The sequence below is a fragment of the Choristoneura fumiferana genome, chromosome 13 (genome assembly GCF_025370935.1).
Source record: "Choristoneura fumiferana chromosome 13, NRCan_CFum_1, whole genome shotgun sequence".
Classification (NCBI taxonomy): Eukaryota; Metazoa; Arthropoda; class Insecta; order Lepidoptera; family Tortricidae; genus Choristoneura; species Choristoneura fumiferana.
Genome location: NC_133484.1, coordinates 1364728 through 1386381, shown reverse-complemented (window position 1 = coordinate 1386381; position 21654 = coordinate 1364728). Strand labels below are relative to the sequence as shown.

Below are 21654 nucleotides of genomic sequence, written 5' to 3'. Positions count from 1 at the left end.
ATGCGTAACATGCTCGATGCGAATGTACATTTCACCTCGTAACGTTGGTCAGTACCCAGCTTAAAGATACCACATACGATACGTTGAAAACCGTCCAGAAGTTCCAGCTCCAGAGAGGACCAAACAAAAACACATACAGATATACATCATACACACGAAAAACATAAGTCGCCTTCAGCTTAGCGGGTAAAAATACCTCCTTAGTGCACTTTATGATCCTCAAAGAATACGTCTTCCAATTACGAGTAGATTCGTCTAGCTTAAATGAATAGGCTGTGAATTTATTTCTGAGTCAATCAGTCTTGTTATTCTATAAGCGTATGATGTAACCTTTGTATTTCTGAAGCGTATTACGCAAGAAACCTACTAAATGTCACCAAAACTTAATTTCCCACACAATAAAGTTTTCCGAAAAGCATCTCGATAGTCGGTTTATGTTAAATAGAATAAAATTACCAACATTATTATGTTTACGAAAGTTTGGGCCGGCTTTCTATGAGTTCAGCAGAACGTTTATTATTATGGTATCGGTGAATAATATCGTATTACGGCTGCTTTTGACGTTTGTGTTATGAAGAATGTAGAATTCCGTCTGTTAGAGAAGTTTTTCTAGAAAACACGACTATTATTGTGATGTAAGCGAGTATCAAGTTTATTTCAAATCCATAAAGAACACTCAAATTGATCCTCAAATTATTTTATAAAGAAATCAACCCTATCTGACTGATTCATCAAGTCCCTACCCGAACGTTTGGATATAATAAGTTCAGTAGTATTATATTAACCGTATTCTTCTATCTATTTATATTCTAGTAAACTGTTATTTCGGATAGAGGTTCCACTTATGGTGCAGACAAGAATATTGTTTTTTTATCCATACTATACTATACTATAATATTATAAATGCGAAAGTGTGTTTGTATGTTTGTGTGTTTGTCCATCTTTCACGCCGTAACGGAGCGACGGATCGACATGATTTTTGGCATGGAGATAGTTTATGGGCCTGAAAGTGACATAGGCTACTTTTTATCCGGAAAAATGCACAGTTCCTGAGGGAACAGCGCGCGATAACCGAATACCACGCGGGCGGAGCCTTATGAACTACTTCTCTGTCTCGGAAAACAGATGATTCCGGATCGGCAAGCGCAGCGTAGGACGTCCAACACATTGACGGATGACCTCGTTAAAGCCGCGGGTTCACGGTGGACGCAGGCCACTTTCCTCCAAAGCAACTGGAGGTCTATGGGGGAGGCCTAAGAGTATATATTCAACAGTCTTACGGGTGATTATGATGATGATGAACTCCTCTGTAATAATATTAATATAGACAGGACCCAGTCAAATTTATGGATAATAACTAGTTTACAAAAAACCTACAAAATTAAAAAACATTTTGTCTTTCAACCTATTTTCACTTAAACCATTAAAACTTGCCAGATGTACAAACAAACCCCCATAAATTGCGGGGAACAATGTAAATTCTGGCAACACTGCAAAAACCCCTATAAATTCCTCGGGTGGCCAGCTCAAACGGCTGAAAAGCAGTAAATAATATGGAGAGGGCGTCGATAATATGTATTTCTGGATAACAGGGTAGCTTCAAGGACTCGGTTCCTGGTTTTCGGGACTGCATTATTTAGTGCCGGAATAGTTTCTGCCCACACCAGTTGAAACTGTTGGGAATTGAGATAAAGTGCAACGATTTTAGGAACGGGCAGTAATCTACTGTTTTGCTTTCATTCTCGTAAAACATAAACCTTAAACCTAAACTTATTGACTGACGAGATTGGCTACTGTCATTTAATCTCCTGCTACGCTGCTGTAGATATGCATTTATATTTATCTACATATATTTTATATGTTCGCTTTTTATTCAGAAAATTGAAAGTATGTTTTTTTTAATCTTTACATAATTTTTTAATTCCTTAAAGAGTTGTGTGGCGTTAAATTAATAGTAAACAAAATTTTACACTTAAATACTGCAGTATATTATTTTAATGAAGAAAGAATCACGTTTTGTTGACGACATTAGAACAATAATAATAGCTTTGCTGTCATGGAGGAATAAAAAACAATCTAGCGCTCTGTCCCGTTGGAATTTCGGAAAATCCCTTCGTTGTCACTGTGATCTTTAAGGTATATGACTGGAGTAAACAATGTCTACTAAGCGTCAAGTCTTTGGCTTCAGTACTAACTAAGGCTGTGCTGTGTTTGTCATTCAATCAGTCACGACTTTTATAGTGACGGCACCAATCATGGACATGTTAAGCACAGTAGTACCCAGTAATGGACAGCAAGGATAATCAATCATGAAATAGTTATGGTCACCAGTCATAATGAACATTAGTGTTATTTAATATTTACTTAAGTTTAAAAAATAGTGTCCGTTTCTTAAAATTTGGGTTAAAAAATGCATTACTGTTTCCTGTCCATGACTGTTGCCATCGCTCTTCAAGTTTGTAAGGTGGTAGCATTGTTTTTATAATGTTTAACCGAGTTTATTTAACCGAGAACAGGTCAAGGCTAAATAATATAGGTTATAAAAATAATTCCAAATCACCTGCCATTAAAACCAAATCAGTTCCATTATTAGCCTAAGTTAAATCGATACAGCCAAAACCGTTGCATTCCGCCTTAGAAACAAATACAAAACCTACGGCGTACAATTTACGATACAAAATTAATTGGTAGCGCGCTGTCATTTCCGACTTTATTGTAATGCGTCGTGGTGGGGCAAGGCCATCGGAAAGGGAGGGAAGTTGTGGTTTGTGTGAGAGGGAGAGAGAAGGTAGATTGCAAGGCTGAAGGCAGGTAGGCCAGTGACCTGCCCTAGTTTCCAGTGCAGGGCGGCGAGTAAATATTGATTCAGTGACCTGAACCAACTGTTGCGCGCCTCTGTAATGATGCTATCCTGTTTTTAGTAATGAATAATTGATTGATTAGTTTTGGAAGGGATTTATTTACCTACAATCAATTTGCAGGAACTCCGATACACTTTTGATTTGCATTATAAAATAAGCAAAACTGTATATATTGCTTTTTTTCTCATCATAATCCAATCCACACAGGACAGCACAGGCTTCCCTCTCAGAAAGAAAGGGCTCGGGCTGTAGTTCTCATGCAGAATCAGTGCGGATTGGGAACTTCTCGCACACTTTGTTTACAGTAGAATAAATGAGAATTCGCGAGTACGCGTCTAATTTGAAGGCAATATTTTTATTCGGAAAGAATATTATCAGATCTTGATTGGATTGGATGGAGATCAAGAAGTTGGACCACCTTAAATGGTAGTAAAGGATACAAAATGACGGACTGTTAATTTGTCATGTAATTCATTAAAAACATTGTAGATCTGTTTTTTTTTAAATAGATAGTTTAGTTTCTTGTCGGGTTCTTCTCAACAGAGTTTTCCGAACCGGTGGTAGAGTTTTTGACATTCATACGTGCTCATCATAGCATAAATTGAATAAACATATTTTGACTTTCACTTTGAAATTTGAGTGGGAAAAATTTGTATTGGAGTCTGAACTTTCGTTTTTTGACCTATGTTCTTGAAAAACAGTGAAATCAGCGCTGGGGTGTTTATTATTAACGCTTCAGCATTATGCTGAGCCAGTGTCGATTCTGCAATGTTTCTTCGTGTTGTCTATTTGTACTTAATACTATTGTTGTGTCTTGTTTGTCATTGTATTTTCTTTCTTTCTTTAAAAAGTGGTTCAGTTTAAGCAACACTATCACCTGTTTAAATAAAGCATCATTATTTGGTACCACCCTGTATAAACAATTACTTTACTCATCCACGACAAATCGCGCGAAAATACATATTATTTCACGAGTGAGAAAAGTACTAATTGGGATGCACCAAAAAAAATAACCATAGTTTTTATTTCATTTTGGAAAGAATAGGATATTTGAAGATACCTTTTTCATTGATTTTGAATTTGGATGAGTATTTAATTTTTTATATTTTTTTTTACGAAATACGCTGGATGACGTCACAGTGAGACAGCCACGTTCCATTGCCTAGAAAATTCAGCTCACACATAACATAATCTCTGGCTTTACATTTGACAATAATTCAAGCACGGCTTAGAGTCCTAGATGAACCGTGACAAATAGTTTTATTTATCTCTCTTCTTTTAGCTTCGATTATTCCTGTTTATTTAATGGTGTGATAGTAAATAGATATTTTTTTATTAAAATCCAATATTTAAATTCTTTTGTATTTAATTGTAACCTAGTAATTTAATAATTTAATTTGTAAAAATACATAGGAAATACTCATATACATTTCGAACTTTACGGTAAATGACAACTGTTTAAGGCCGGGTGCGCATCATGTGATTAAAGTTCTATCTTTGTCACTCTATGTTATTAAAAGTAGGACAACAAAATTTCAAACTGTCAATTTGCTTAAGTGTAGACCTGCTTTATAACTGCCTTTGTGACGAGACACTGCAGGGGTCAAATGAGGGTCATTACTTAAATTTTGTTTATTTAATTCAGTTTACATTTTTGGAATCTGATTTCTGAAAACGCTTCACAAAGCCTATTTCTCCAAATGGTTTTCGATTTATTATATGTTGTCAAAAATTGGGACATCCCAATTGTTGATGACGAATTAAGGTTCAACCGAAGCTTTAAGCATTTTCAGTAAAATGCCTCCCTTTTTTTTACATATTGTTGTAACTTTGCTCGTACATTGCGCACAGGCGCAGTTATCTTAATTTTACCAGTACGTTATTGGGAGATTCCATTAAAATTATAAATCGCGATAATTACCATCTTTTGTAAAATAAAGACTTGTTGTCTGTAAATTTGATTCCTATAAATTCTAGATAATTATGATAACCCATGTATTATGCGATTGCCCCAGTTGTTAGATTTTTTTTAATTTACTCGTGTGTTTGCAGCGTGGGTGCTTGGTTGGCTGATGTGCAAGACCGTCCCATACGTGCAGGGTCTATCCGTCGCTGCCTCAGTCTACAGCCTGGTCGCTGTGTCTCTAGACAGGTTAGTCCCCTATTAAAGATGTACTTAATACAATTTAATAAACATGTGTAACTCACGCCTTAAATCGAGTTTGGTTGGACATGTTTCGGGCTAATCCGTAGCCCTCTACGACCAACGTGACACGGCTGATGCAAAATGCGCACTGCCTAGCTACGAACTAGCCCGAAACATGTCGAGCTAAGAGATTTAAGACGTGAGTCATCCGGGTACACTTCTTTGCGCGCGTACATCATAGCTAACCACTTCCATAGGTTGAGTTTCGTTTCAGGTCGACTTAGCTCAGCATTTTCCAACATTAAACAGAAAAAAGGCAGTAGGTATATCGAATACCACTACAAATAGAATACTTAATTGGTCCTTATATTGCTATATATAGCACGGCGTCACATATTTAACTGCCTATTTATAATTCCATTCATGTGTGTGATTTATAAGCGATAGATAGTTATGAATAAGCCTAGTGAGGTATCTGAAGCGTATCTACGTTCGATTTTCGAAATAGATTATAGATCTAAATCGTTTTCTTCAATTGTAATAATGCGTCGGTAATGGTTTTTATACTATTATCTGTCATGGTGTTTTTACTCGCTAGACAGCGCTACAACTGATATTATTTTTCTAACTTATTTAACTCTTTTCACTTTATTTCTTTTAATTACTCATAATGTCATTTAAAGTTACTATTAACTTTACTAATTGAGATTCGATTTGTAGCATTCGAACATGGCGTATGTAGACAATGTCTAATTTTGCTATTTCTGTTTCTTTCGCTAGCTGAAGTATAATTTTGATAGTGTTTTATGCGGCGATTAACCTTAACAGTGAACAGTGATCACAAAATTCTTTATTGCTCTCGTTTCTGGCATTTTTTAATGCGCAAGTTGTCTCCACGTGGATTCTGGAATTTTACTATCAAGTTGCAAAAACTACAATCACCGTACAACGTCCCTCTCAAAGAGAGTTTACCTTGACACTGGCGAAATTGTCCTATTAATTAGGACAGGGATTCGCGCTGTCATCGTAATACACAAACTGTAGAGAAGGATACACTTGCCTACAAGCTTCACACATTTTTGTGCAACTACAATTAAGGTATGATACAACCGTGCTAGCAACTTGCACGTAAAATGAAACTAGATTCTTTTCTATCGAGTGATTTATTCAGACAATTACTTGTAGTGTAAGCACAAGTCTTAAAATCTAATCTTGTTTGTTACTAGACAACAAAATACTAACATAGCAACTCCCCTCCGACATCACAAAAAGAATCACAAAACTAATCTCTCACTTTTTTTTAATCCAACCACTTTCCTGCAAAGTTTGGAGTTGTCATCCGAAAAATCATAATACACGAAAACGTGCGATCTACAGGCATCCCAGCTTTATCGTTAAAAAGGAAAACAGAACTACCCTCTTTTATAGTCGCCACACCAACTAAACCCTCCCAGCTGGCAATTGGGACACCTTTCTCAAAGGCCGCAATCCTAACTGCAGCATACCTTCCGCCGTCATTGTGCGGAATTGTGCGATTGTGCCGACTCGTATTGTCCCGAAAAAGACCAAGGTCGCATCGGAAATGCGCCCCGGATCCCTCCTTGACCTGGTAGTGCTATTATAATATACCTATTGGTGCTTGTTGACAATTGGACATCCTTCGCATACCGGCCGCGGCCTCGCGTGCCGAAATTTGCCCGGACTGGGATTAATTTAAAAATTGTGATCGATTGCCACACCTTTTGGGTGCAAGCGGGACGTCAAGGTCCTCGCAAATTAGGGTTCCGATCCTTCATACATTTTTTGGAGAGGCGGGAATTCAGGCGTTTCTACCACTCGGATCAGCCGTAATTTGCGCTCTTGTAATAAACATGATATATACTTATCTAATATTAAATGAAATAAACCAGAGTAGGTTTGCAGGTGGTAGGACCTTGTGCAAGGTCCGCCCGGATTGCTACCACCATCTTGCTCGCTAATCCTGCCGTGAAGCAGCAGTGCTTGCACTGTTGTGTTTCGGCGTGGAGAGTAAGACAGCCGGTGAAATTACTGGCACTAGAGGTATCCCATCTTAGGCCTCTAGGTTGGCAACGCATCTGCAATACCCCTGGTGTTGCAGATGTTTATGGGCGGTGGTGATCTCTTACCATCAGGAGACCCACTTGCTCGTTTGCCATCTAGTCGAATAAAAAAAAAAGAGTCACGCCTTAAACCGAGTTTAGCTGGACATGTTTCGGGCTAACTCGTAGCGTTCCTCTAGGAGCAGAGAGGTGGCGTGCAGTGCGCGGTTTGAAACATCCGCCTATATACGGCTACGAATCAGCCCGGATCATATCGAGCTAAACTCGATTGAAGACGTGAGTAAATCCGGGTTTATTAAATACTAGCTTTTGCCCGCGGCTTCGCCCGCGTGGAATTCGGTTATCGCGCGCTGTTTCCTCGGGAACTGTGCATTTTTCCGGGATAAAAAGTAGCCTATGTCCTACCTATGTCACTCTGGCCCATAAACTATCTTTATGCCAAAAATCACGTCGATCCGTCGCTCCGTTTCTACGAGAAAGACTGACAAACATACAAACACGCACACGCACACACTTTTGCATTTATAATATTAGTATGGATGAGTGAGTCTCATGTAGTTCCATGTTCAAACAAGATATAACTAAATTGGTAAGTACGTTATTTTTTACGTCTTTATTCAATTTGGAATGTAGCTATAGGAATCGCGACTTATTATAGTGCGAACAATAATACAAAACACGGCGTTTCCTTTCAAATTGGTTTCCCTTTTGTAATGTTTGCTGACTGGAAGCATTTTCAAAACGTTTATTATTCAAAAGAAACCTTTTGAATAAACGTAATTAAACAGTTACATGATATCAACGGAAATGCGTAATTGCCCAGTCCCCAGTTTGCAGCGTAGTTTGGAGCCTGTGAAGCCAGGATGTGATACCCAAGGTCACGTTTCAGGAAACGTTGGCGTGGCTTGCTGAAGCGTCTCAAATGTCTTGCAAATTTCAGACGCCCCTCGTTTATGTTGGGGCCCAAGGCAAAAGGTAAACACTATTTGTACACCTGCATTTGCTGGTAAGACATAGCGACCAAAATGTAAAATACCACCATCCACTATTGTACCTACACCTATGTTCTAGCAAATAAAGTTACTGATTACTGATTACTGATTACTAGTTTCATATACAACGTGCCTCCACCCTCTAGACATAGATGAATAGAGCGTATTGATTCAAACTCAAACTCACAACATTTATTGACAACAAAAACACACTACATCACAACAAGAACACAGTAAAAACATAAATAGGAGAAGAGAGAAAAATAAGAGACATTGTGCTGTAGTGTGATGCCAAAAGGACTCAGCTCAGCATGCGCCGTAGCCCTGTAACCAGAGCTGCAGCGCTGGTTTTCAGCTGAACCCCGGTGAGTGTGCTGTTCTTCAAAATCGTACAAAGTCATACCTGCACAATACGGCGGTGAGTTGCAAGATTTTGTATTTTGGTTCAAAAGTGATTACAGTTTATGTTTATTTAATTTTTGACACATTTCTTTAACACACAACACTTAGTTACTGAGCGTATTATAAATACATTAGTTCGCGTTCAGTACGAAGTACCGGGCCCTTTCCTTTTATACCTTAGACTGATTAGGGTATAACTGGCCTGTGTTGTGAAATAGACATGGGTAATCTCAACTCCGCGAAGTGATCTGACTCACTAGATCCAGCTCCGGTGTCGGTACCGAATCCGCTTATTGAATTTGACTCCTTTATTGACTCCGGTTCTTTCGAGCGATTATTAATTTATCTATGGCCGATGCGGCCCGGCTCGGTTCGGTAGGTATCAAGGTCAATGTACTGAACTGAAGTAATGATTCGTTTCGTCCTTTTAATGTTGAAAAATTCTATTTAAATTGTGTATTTTTTAAAGAACTATGAGCTACTTTAAGTATCTTCTAGTTTTCTGTTTGATTCTTTGAAGCTTGAAAACAGTGTTAAATATGCGTCGCCCGCCCCGGTCATATTATATTGTGTTTTAATTCCAATATAACCGAGCGAGAAGTCCGTCCGAGTACAGACGTAGGTACCGGCTCACTCAGCGTCCGACCAAACGTAATAAGATCCGATCCGATCCGATCCGAGCCGAGAGTGGAAGTGGAGCGAGTGAGTGTGACGGCGATCACGAGACGCTCGATCCGGCCGGACTTGGTCGGAGTTAGTAACTCCGGAGTCGATAAGATTTGAAAGGAGTCATTAAGGGATTCGGATCCGATTGAGGATCTGACTCTTTTGAATCTTCAGATCCGGATTTACCCATCTCTATTGTGAAAACTTCGTACCAAACGCCACAGGCTCTTTACTACGAAGTGCGAAATTCGAACGTGAGAGGGACGGTACTATACGAACTTTGATTTTTGAATTTTGTAGTAGCCCCGAATATTAACGGAGAAATTACCGATTTATGGTTTGATGCCTGTATGTAGATATTAAATCAAATATATATTTTTATATTCATCCAATTGAATAATTTACAACATTTGAAAGTTCCTGAAGTTTCCTCGGGATTTCAGTAAGAGAGTCTCATGAGGTAGGTTCTAAATATTCCACTACCAATACAGTATTGGACTATTATGTTATCTAATTTATACATGAATGCTGGACAATGCCTGTAATCCAATGGAAAAATAATTTACTTATAACACAATTAGAAAGGTTTGGATTCAAGATTAGAAGGAGAAAGAGCGCCATATCGCCTGCATAGAGACAAAGTTGGTCGTCTAGTAGTAAAAAATCATATTACTAAACAACCAACTAGACTGATTATTGATTAAAAAAATACTTACCGTCCAACCAGGTCAACGGACTGGTTTCATCATCATCATCATCATCATCATCATCATCATCATCATCATCATCATCCGGAAAAGATCATCTCCTCTTTATAGGGGACATAGGATCTTAAGTCAAGTAAGGCAAGTTTCTTGGATCTTTGACGTAAAACGCTACAGCTCTTCACTTAGTGATAATAATGATGCGATTTCGGCGCTCAGCTATTTCCCCTGGTGTAGCTACGTGACGCATAATAATTATTTCACCTCAAATATGCGGCCGTGGGACCAAGGACTCCAAATCAGCACTCAGTGACATTGCGACCTTCGTACTTACTAAAATTCAGCTGTATTGTATTATCCATCCAAAACACCATATGTAAGAACCAGTGTTCAAATTCCACCTTCACTGAATAAAGCCTTTCACTGCAGAAGAGTACCTACAAGTATTTGTCTGTCTGTCTCACACTTTTCCAGCCAATTTTCAATACCTCTATATCAATGAACTATTTAACAGTCACTTCACTCATCCGCGCGCTTACGATACCAACGTCTATGCAACAAATGTGTGTTCACGCAGTTTCTCCACCTCAACACTAAAAGAACAAACATAAATCACGCAAACCCAACTATCACCACTTCCACACTACGCTGACGCGTTTCGAACTCAACCAGAGTTTATCTTCAGAGCAACATAACATGAACACACATGCGGGTGAGCAACCTACGAATTAAGCCTAACAAACAAATACGAGAGTGAGAGGGACGGTACGATACGGTAGCCTCCCTGAAACTAACTTAAATATACTTAACATCAATCCCAAAGCAAAATCCCGAACAAACAGATCGATTCAATACAAATTAATAACATTCATCTAATGGTCAAAGTTTTACAACTTTCGAGGACTTCTGATGTCCTCTAACATTTCAATTCGAGAATTCCAGTTTATTTTTTATTATCAGCATAATGGTATCCCTTTACTTTATGCTAGCTTTTACCCGTGGTTTTGTTCACGTAAACCATAAAATCTGGCAGTTGGATTAAAATTCCATGACATTACTCAATTATAATTGAATTCCTATCTTCTTGCGTCGTACGTATGTATGTAAGCACTTCATTGACACATTTGAATTCGAAAAGAGTTAGTGAGCTATATACAGCAACAGATATAGTTCTTTTGAATCACTCATTCGCGAGCTACACCAGACAAACGTCCGAGCAAGTTCATGTACTCGGCTCGGCGAGTTTTTCGCTAGTATGTTGTTCGGTCAAGTTTGCGTAATTATGAAGATGATACACTAGTGACAACACCAATCTTAGTACGCGAACTTCCTCGTACTACTGACCTCGGAGATTCAATATCTATAGTGTCATAGTACCTACAAATCCCTTAAAAACTACTGAAAAGCAGCGTTGCGGCCTGCCCCAACATTTTATTTACTATTTATTTTTTACTTCTAGAGTTTTTTCTGTGTATTGAGTAGGTGTACTGTACTCTCTCTATCTTAAACCATTTTAAGCGTACAAGTCGACGCAATAACTTTTACGTTAACAATATTAGCTGGAAGTATATTAGGATTGTCAACCCTGATTTAACGCCAACACGGATCACCACTCCATTCAAACAAATCCCCACATACTAAACCCATAGGACCAATGGTATAAACTACTACACTCTGGTCACGTCCTCCACGGCAAGTTATTGTACTTGTCGGAGTCCGGTCTTGATTCCCTTCACGTAAACAATTAAGTCGCAGGAAATGAGGACCAAGGGTGTGGTTTGGAAGATTTTTTGCGAAGTACGCTGTTTTCTTTGAATGTAATTTTTATTAAAGTTTTATTTTTCAGAATTTAAGAAAGTTACGCGTAAAACTCATTTTTATTAAAGTTAATCCGACCGCTGAAAGAGTTTCAAATTAGAGTTTAAAAACTTAAACGGTAAAAATATTATTATAGATCAGTAAACCATAAAAATTACCCGTATTATTAACCGTAGTAAATATTATTATTGTAGAAAGTAGGTGATAACTGGAAGCCGTGGTGGCCGAGTGGTTTGACCTATGGCCTCTCAAGCAGAGGATCGTGGGTTCAAACCCCGGCTCGCACCTCTGAGTTTATCGAAATTCATGTGCGGAATTACATTAGAAATTTATCACGAGCTTTACGGTGAAGGAAAACATCGTGAGGAAACCTGCACAAACCTGCGAAGCAATTCAATGGTGTGTGTGAAGTTCCCAATCCGCACTGGGCCAGCGTGGGAACTACTGCCCAAGCCCTCTCATTCTGAGGGGAGGCCTGTGCCCTGCAGTGGGACGTATATAGGCTGGGATGATGATGATGAGACGGATAAAAGCATAGATGATAATCTGAAAACAATAAAAAAACCTTGATTTGTATCAAGCAATCATCCACGTAACACAGTTGAAACAGCATAAAGCTCTTTAAGCGGTGAACTGTTATGCCGTTACCGTGGTTCGCAAATTCAAATAGTAATTAACATACCCCGGGACAAAGGAGCAATCTTAGTAGTCAAGGGCATCCCATTTGTCTTGACATCGCACGCTCTAGTATAGATAAGAGTAAGGAAATAGGGTTATGTTTGTATGGCAAATATCCCAAAAATATCTAAGGCTTATTTTTATAACAGTGAAAGCTTTTATTGAAATTTGTAGTCTACCCGTAATTTTTAATCAAAACGTTGAATCTGTAATTAGGTTACAAAAGGCTCTATAAACTACTAGTGATTTTGGACGGACAATCATTGGCAAGAAGAAAGTCGTGAACAATTTGGCAGAAAGTCATCTTAATATCGAAACTCATCAAAAGTACCTCTACTATTGACTGGGGTCTTGTAACGGAATGGGGCCTACGCAGCAGAGCAGTGTGGATGGATGGTAGAGAGGGAGAGAGGAAACCCGCCTCTCTCTTTCCTTTTTAAATGGAGAGAATTTTCCTTTATTATAATATAAGATAATAATACATTATGTTAAAGGAAAATATTAATTAAATTGGCCATAATAAGTTGTGATCGTCTAACAGTTAGGATCCTACGTTGTGTACTTTTTTGTTTCAGTAATCCCAATGATCTTTTATGTGGTATGTCTGTAATAAGCAAGATATCTATCAGGGCGCAATAAATGTGTCTAAATTAAGTTATTTAAAGCTAGAGATACTTGGAATTCAATACATATAACTAGTATAGTGTGAAAATAGAGTGTAATATGGAAAATAGAGTGTAATATGGGTGAGTAAGTAAGTAGAGTGTGTAAAGGGTCGGGAAAGGATAAGAGTTGACTGAAAGAAATTAACGGGCCTCCACGGAGGCCCGGGGGGCCGCCTCCGTCCCCCTGCCCCCCTCCAGCACTCGCCTGCGATTGGTAAAATAACCCGGAGTATGATTTACATTTACTGCACTAACTGCGGTGCTAGTCAACTCAAAAGAGGACAGGTTAGATGGAATGAGTAAACCCAATTCCATAAATAGTAAAAAGGTGGAAGGAAACACATCCAATCCAACCAATGCTTGATTCATATGTTGCATATCTGTGCAATATACACAGTTTTAGTTGTGTAACCACTGGGATGTCTAAAAAGATCAAAACCAGTGAATTACAAAGTTTTGTGATAATGCCAAGCTGTAAACAGACATGACAAGTGTATGGTTTTGCCCAGAACAGTCGGGGGGTTGAGACGGCAAGCCACTTTTCACTGAGCATCTCCGCTTACTAATGTAAGTATCAACAATGACACAGCTACTTTGGAATGCGGCCCACAACCATCCCAGTCGCCCTGAACAAGAAGTAAGGTTGTGGTGATATAATAACATATCAACCCTGAAGTAAGTGTCCACACTCAAACAATATGGAGCCATAAGGAAGACAAATCTTTTCATCAAGCATCTCCGCTTACCAATGTAAGTATCAACAATGTCATGACTACTTTGAAATGCAACCCACAGCCAACCCAATTATTCAAAGTGAGGAAATTAGATATAAAAGTTGTGGATGACATGACACCATACCACCACAGATTTGTATAGTGTGCTGTGAATATCCGTGTATACATACACAGTACACAAACACATGAATAAGCATTTTAGTAAAATTGGATGTAGAGTTCAGCTACAATGCCTGAACACATAAAAAGTTTAATATCATTATGAATCAGGTTACTCACGAGGAGCGGTAGGGTTATGATAGACAAAAGGAATTGCCAAGAGATAAATGATAAGCATTGCATTGCATAAGACTCATTTACTCAGATAACCAGTACCTTACCTGGAGCTTCCCCAATTTCACAAAGCAAGTAGTCATAGATCATAGGTGTACATATTAGTCCAATAAATGGTCATAATATGGTTGAAACACAAGAGGACAGATCTCACCTTGTCATAACAGGGAATCCAGATCCAATCTGAGATTCTCTGACATCACAAAGCAAGCTTTTAAGTTAAGAGCTATTACGCTATTGGGGTCCCAGAGGGAGGCCCAATCAAGCACCATCTCTTAGTGATGACTTCAGCTTAGAGCTTGAAAATGTTAAATTACACAGGTTTTACTGATGGCCGGTCAGCCTAACTCAGCTCAAGTGTAATAAACCATTATTCATTCTCCAATCTGCCTTCACTAATAGACTACAAATACGGGTGAAATAGCCGGTGACAAGCAATCACTAGGATTACCGTTCACAAGCCTTCCACCTAATCAGTAAGAACCCGACACGCCCAAAGTAAGCTATTAGAGCCAACCTCGAACATGACGAAATTCAGACTCTAGTTGGGCCAGGTAATAGCCCAATGGAGCCCTAAAATAAAACACTGATGAGTTATGATCGCTTACTGGACAATAAGCACCCAGATAAGACTATGGATTCTAATTATTATGAAATTAAGGCAGCTCCGCATTACCTCATCTCTGTAACCCAATACTGCGCAATATTAGTCTACAGAGACTACAGTTCTCACAATTACCTCACTCTGAAAGTTCATAGAATGCTGTATAAGCCGATTCTAATCCATTCAGAGCTACACAATAAATAACTAACAAGTTACAGTGTGAAGTGAGTGTAGGTATATGGTGTGATATAATGCATAGATACCATATAATATAAGTAATAATAGAGCAAAACATATCACAGGATATAAAATAATTGTCTGAATGGGTTATGTCATTCTCGAGGCAAATAATTCTTAGCTCATTTAGGTCTATTAATGTTATACTTGTGAGAGATGTAGATAGTAATTCTCGTGATAGACACTATCCCATCCATACAATGAAGCAAAATTATGATCAGAAAACGCATTCGCAGTGCATTCCCACATATAAAACACACAAAAGGTAAGATTAAACAAATGGTCCCTAGGTTTCCCTAAAGATTTTCCTACGGTTCTCACGCCCTAATGCAGTATAGTCTGATTTAAGAAAGTTCTCGGTTCCAATATGACTTTTAACACGGACTTCTATAATCTAATAAGAAAAAGGACCTTCTGACAGACAGAATTGAGGTAGGATGGAACCAAAAACTTCTCCCAAATCTGACATACTCCCTAACCATACAAAAGCATGCTCACTTACCTCTTATTTACCTGATAAGGTAAATAAACAATCCCACCTGGTATTCACAACGCTACACAAACACATCACAAAATGCCTATTTTCACTACACACAACACGCATCACGCTCCTAGCTAAATTACACACCCTATTTCGCACCAATAGTAATTAATCGCGGAAATCTAGATCAAACTATATGGACCTGCCTAATTCTACACTTCGCGAGAGAATCTCAACCCTGCCTAGCGGTTTGGCACGGAGGTTGAAGCAGCCTTCAGATAGTGCCAACCACGGCAGTCCCATTTGTATCAAAAACAATAGGAGCCACGCCCAATTTGTGAGCAATTCTAGGAATGAATCTACGTTCTAGAACTTTCTTTAACCCAAAGGCAGTCGTGAAGCATATCCAGACACGCCACGCTAGCACGCTACATAGTCCGAATACCGACAACGCGAATCCTTGGAAGAAAATGCAACAAGCACCCAGCTTCAGTCGCGATCTGAATAGGGCGCCACATCCTCAACCAGGACCCACACTGCAGGCACCCAGAGACCACTGCGGCCACGTGCCGGGACACGCCCAACAACCGACGATTACAGGGATAATTAAACAAGCAAACTACAGAAAATAACGAGAAATACTGCTAGGAAACCAACAGCATCTCATTGCTATTTTCCAATAAGAATTAAACAAGAAACTCACAAAATGGGAGATTTGACAAAACCTGAAGCCACATACCTGATGACGGGCAGAGTTTCTGCTTACGCGCCGAGAGCCGAAGAAGGAAAAGTAAAAGTGAGCGAGCCCGCTCGCGCATCGCTTTTTATAACCTCGAGGCTTCTAGAAACTTCCATTCTTCCCGGAAACGGGGTTCTCAAACATATCTTACTTACACCTCCCTACTACTCCTCCTGTATTGCCATCAACAAATTGCAAACTCCAACACTGAACAAATTCATCATCATCATCATGCAAACTGATACACGTCCCACCGCTGGGCTCCGGCCTCCTTTCAGAACGCGAAGGCCCGGGCTCCAGCCCCCACGTTTGCCCAGTGCAAAATATCAACTTGCTAAGAGAATCAACTGCTTTCCCAATTGACTTGACAAGACAATTATTCCTGTAGTTAGTCGAAAAATCTTCATTTCGTATTTTTAGTACAATTTGTGATTTTTGTTATTTTGTTGACTGTGCTCGTTGATACTCTTAAAACCGCTGCATCTCAGACCACAGTGCAGTCACCAATCCCACACAAGTACGCCAAACCCAAAGTCAATCAAACCTGCGTCGGAAGCTAGCCAAACCCAGCTCCCAAGATTCGATCCAAACAAACAGACATCTAAACAAACAAACAAATAAATGAATAAATACATAAACAGAGCAAGTCAAAGAAAAGCCTGTAGAAATATGAACCGTTACCCTAAAAAGTGGTAAAAATTATTTCAATGGTAATTTCTAATAGACTTCTTCTCGTCAAGCCTATATTCGGTCTCCGATTGGCTATTTATAAATCTCACGTTCCTTATTGGCTGTAAAATTTTCAAGTTAGAAAACATCATACAAATAAAATATTACATAATTTGAATTTAAATTATTTATGATAATAATTAAGTATTGAATTTTAGTTGAAAAATACATGAAATTTCTAAACGGACTAGCTCTTAGGCGCATTAATGTTTACTAAAACCGTATCTCAGACAGCTCGAACCAGCTGTTGTCAAGTAAATGATACTCGAAAGTCTAACTAGAATTTGATATCAAATACTAAACAAAATGCAATTATAATTATTGAAATTGCTAGTTAAACTCCTAAACTACCAAAATCAAGTATTAGTTTAGTGCAAAACCCTTTCAACGGTGGAAAAATGACACATCAAGACAGAGGTAAGTCTATGCTTTATTCGAACCGTTTTGCTATGATTATTTCCTAAAAGAAAAGCTGTTTTCCTGGTAAAGTGTATTTTCCTTGTGTAAAATAGTAGCCTCTATTATGTACTAAGATTATTTTTATGTTTCAGATAAAATCCAAGAAATTATGGACCAAAAGCGTTTCCATTGATAGGTTAGTTTTCCACACTACTATGGGATGTTAAGAAATTCCAATTGGAACGACACATTTTTACTCCTATAATTGTTCACGACGTTTTTAGGTAAGAACTTAATAAGAATTTCATACTTATAGATAAATCTAATAGTGAAAATGTCTTAGGCAAAATATTCCATAGTAAGGAAATTTTCAAACGTTAATAGCGATTTATTTGGTCAATTGTATGAGGTAATTTATGTTTAATTATAGTATATGGACAGCAGAAAGAACAGATTTATAATGAAAACATGGATCGAAGCTTAATCATAAAGTCTATTCAACCTGCAAAATTTGACACTCCTGAAAATTTCACTTTGTTATCTGATCAAAATCTATAGGGTTTATTTGGGTATTTATCGTATAGACATACTGTACTAAGTCAGGAGGGATGGAATTTATAAAGATTTTGATTACAAATACCAAACAATTATTAATATTAGCCTTTACAAAATTTCAGCCCTCGGGTTAAAATTCTCAAACTGAAAGATGACTAGTTTTGAATCATTTGAGTGTTTGATCCGGACTAAACCTATTTATTCTGTATCAGAGTCACTATTTAGATGAGATTGAAGTAAAAGTACTCAGATCTAACTTGTATTTTTAACAAGAATGCTATATCCAGGATATCATTAGAGCGATTTCAAATAAATTTCTATTTCAGGACACTTCAGTGCTTTCCTATGGATTTTACAATCAAAATTGCCTACGGCAGCACGAGGAACAGGAAATGGAAGGATATCAGGATTGGAGAAAGGATTTAATGGGATTTTCAGGAAAACATGGGAAGCCTTAGAAGAGTTTCTTAGCCTACGCATTTTTGTAAATATTTTAAGTTACTTATGTACGCTTTGCTAGTAAATCAAACCAATAGTCCTATTAGGCTTGGTTTTAGTTGCTTTTGCCTGTAAAACTACAAAAGAAGAATAAAATTACCTTTAATTAATCTCAGATGGTTTCATTAAATTAGAAAAATAGCGCCATCTACTAGTGAGTAGTGGAACCTCTCCGAATATAGCCCGATAACCCATAACTTGACACACACGCACCGCTCCTCACTAGAGGTCACCACAGTCACGGTCTCAGCTCAGTAATAATGCCATCTATAGTCAAATAGCTAAACTTCCTACTTTACTTTATAACTACACTTGTATGCAGCGTGATCAAAGTTTTTTTTTAAACAATAACCTGATGACACCGCGTTTCCAGAGATGTCACTACTTCAACGCGTGCGGAAACCGAGTTTTGAATTTATTAATGCTTATTTCTATAAACAGCAACTTAATAGTATATTATGATTTATAAAGAAACTGATGAACAATTAAAACAGTGTATTTAATGAGCTGAATTAATTATTTCAATGCATATTATGGAAAAGTGAAAGAAAATTTGTTCTCATAGAAAATATTTCCTATAATCAAGTAAAAAATAAGGCAATAATATATGGAGTCTGCTACAGTCTGTATTCGATTATATTACTTATATTGATTTTAATAGTGAATAATAAAAATTGTTAATATCGAAACAATTTCACAAGGTTGCTTTAATTAACTCTCTTAACATGACGCTGAACATAGTCACATTTTGGTGTACTAAAGCCTCGTTAAAAAAATACTCTTAAGTTTGACCCAACAAAATTTCTATGGCCAATAATTAAATAAAGAAACAAACGAAGCATAAAAATAACAAATCAAATCAAAACCACCAAAACATAACAATCTATGAACAGTGTTAAGATAATAACAGTTAATAATAGTCATTAGGTTATTACATCATCAAAGATAATGACGATTTATAACCCGTATAAACTATAACATCTTTAACAGAAGTAAATAAAATTAACCGAAACATCTTAGTCATTACAAGCGATTATGCAGATAGTCATAAACATAACATGTCTAACTACGTCAAGGTCTCGACCGAGATTTGTCGCCCGGGAAATTGCAGGCGTATTATGGTAAGCGGCCCCCTGAGATTTGCATGATACATCGTTTGTAATTTTTAGGGTGATAGGAGGCCATGGTATGGGAATTGGTCACGTTTTTGAGATGGATGGTGTGCCGTAGCAGCTGAATTGACATCCAAGGTTGAAGCGTTACGGTATCGAGGGGCACGTTTTTGTTGAAATCAGATAAGATGCTACTGTTTTTGAAAAACAAAATGTGATAGCAAGATACAACAAATTTAAAATTGTAATACTTACTTTTTACATTAAAATAATGTCAGCAGATGGTTTTGTTAGTTTAACTGTAAAGGTATTTTTATTAATAAATCATAGAAACATGGAATCTGTTTTAAAGATGTACCTAAGCGAAAATTATTTTGACATGCTGTAAAATTGGGTGCCCAAAATGAGAGATCGGTTGGAGTTTTTTTGGAATTTTTACTTCGAAGCCGATTGCATTGGAACAGAGTGACAAACAAACTTAAAACCTTTTTTATATTGATGCGCCACCATATTTTGTGTTTTATTTTTTAACTAATGAGGTGCATGGTTGTCAACGGGCATCGATCATTTTCTATTAATTAGCAAGCTTTTAGTTCAGCGTGGTTCAGCAGATGAACTATAGATGGTGCTGTATCGAACACATGCAAATTTTAAATTTCATACACTTTCAAAATTGAATTTTAAACTTATGAAAATTTAGGACAATACCGATGTTGAATTTAGCGTGATTAAAATTCTTGTGACTTGTCTTTCCGTTGTGCTATTTATTAAAAATGGGGGACGCTAATGACATTCGCCCAGTGACGCTTTTAACAAGATAATATTTTTAACATAGTACAGAAATATTATTTTCATCACACTTGCTCGTAAACTGTGTCGTAAATGCAGGCTACCTTGTTGCAACTAAAACCCTCGCATGTCATCATCACATCATTGACGTTGCTGGACAACCCCCTTAAATAAAACCAACTTGCCACTTGACCTCCCGCTACTCTCACGATGTGTCTCACCTGGTCTGAACGCCGCCGGTCGTGGTCGACTCGGATAACGACCTTAATTGCTTCTCATGAAACCCGTGGTCGGTAAATGAGTCATTGCCCGTACTAATTTTCATGCCATGAAGCCCAAGGTCGGTAAATGAGTTTGTTACTGCATGGTGTGCTGCTGCTCCGTGCGCGCGCTGCACACTGCATGCTGCGGAGGGGGGGAGCTGGCGCTGCCAAGAGCGCAATCAGGCGGTATCGGCAATTTTTGAAAAAATATTAGTTTTTCTTTTACAAATAAATAAATAAATAGCACGGGACAATTCACACCAATTTGACCTAGTCCCAAAGTAAGCTTAGCAAAGCTTGTGTTATGGTACTAAGCAACGGATAAATATAATTATATAGATAGATACATACTTAAATACATAGTAAACACCCAAGACCCGAGAACAAACATACAATTACAAATATACAATTTCACTTGCAAATGTGATGAAAAACATTGTATGTCGCACGGGCGGTACTAGAATTACGAACATCGACTCATTAATCTTCGACTTCGGGCTTCTAATATACTCTCGTTCGTAATTCCTTATTTACCGCCCTTAAGACACAAGGTACTATTTTCAACCAAAAACTGTTTTCTAAGCATACCTATACAGAGGTATACCGTCAACTTGCTGATACATTACAGATTACTTAACTTTTTGAAGAGACACACTTTGCCGTAAATTATTACTTGAAATTTTTTGATCGCCGGCCAAATTAGGTACGTATGTACCCGTATGGAGGCGACCTATGTCCAGCATAAGAGTTTATATAAACAGAAGAAGACTATGATGAATAAATATTTAGAACAAAAACATCGTCAATTTAAGTCTATAATGAACCTTTGCTTAATAAGGCGTATAAATTAAATTTGACGGAACAAACCAAAGAGAATATGAAGATACTGAAAGAAAAAGAAAACCTCAATTAAAAACATTTTCTTCTTAATCAAAGTATAATTGCAAACTCTCTCAGGCATTTTCCTTATTATGTTATATATCTAATGTATTTGCATTGATATTTTTTTTCAAATGGACCAGAGGTCTCACTGTCTAACGCACACGGAATCATGTTCGTTTTCATATCTTCTTTCTGTCACACTCACACGGCATAGGATGAGAGGAGAAAGAATTGGTGAATGCGATTACGAGGGACTAGGCATTAAACAAAACGGCCACTGGTTGCA

At 37.8% G+C, this 21654-nt stretch overlaps 1 protein-coding gene and 1 long non-coding RNA gene across 2 annotated transcripts in view; both read left to right on the top strand.

Moving 5' to 3' along the window:
• The window catches only part of LOC141434557 (neuropeptide SIFamide receptor-like), a 116844-nt gene that overhangs the window by 13087 nt on the left and 82103 nt on the right, over nt 1–21654 (top strand). Inside the window, exon 3 of the mRNA XM_074096987.1 lies at nt 4914–5013. Within this exon, the coding sequence (XP_073953088.1) occupies nt 4914–5013 (100 nt within the window). The remainder of the gene's footprint in view (nt 1–4913; nt 5014–21654) is intronic.
• LOC141434344 (uncharacterized) lies at nt 16991–18589 on the top strand. Its single transcript, XR_012452042.1, has 3 exons — nt 16991–17287; nt 17422–17553; nt 18151–18589. It is a non-coding gene; the product is annotated as an uncharacterized lncRNA (long non-coding RNA).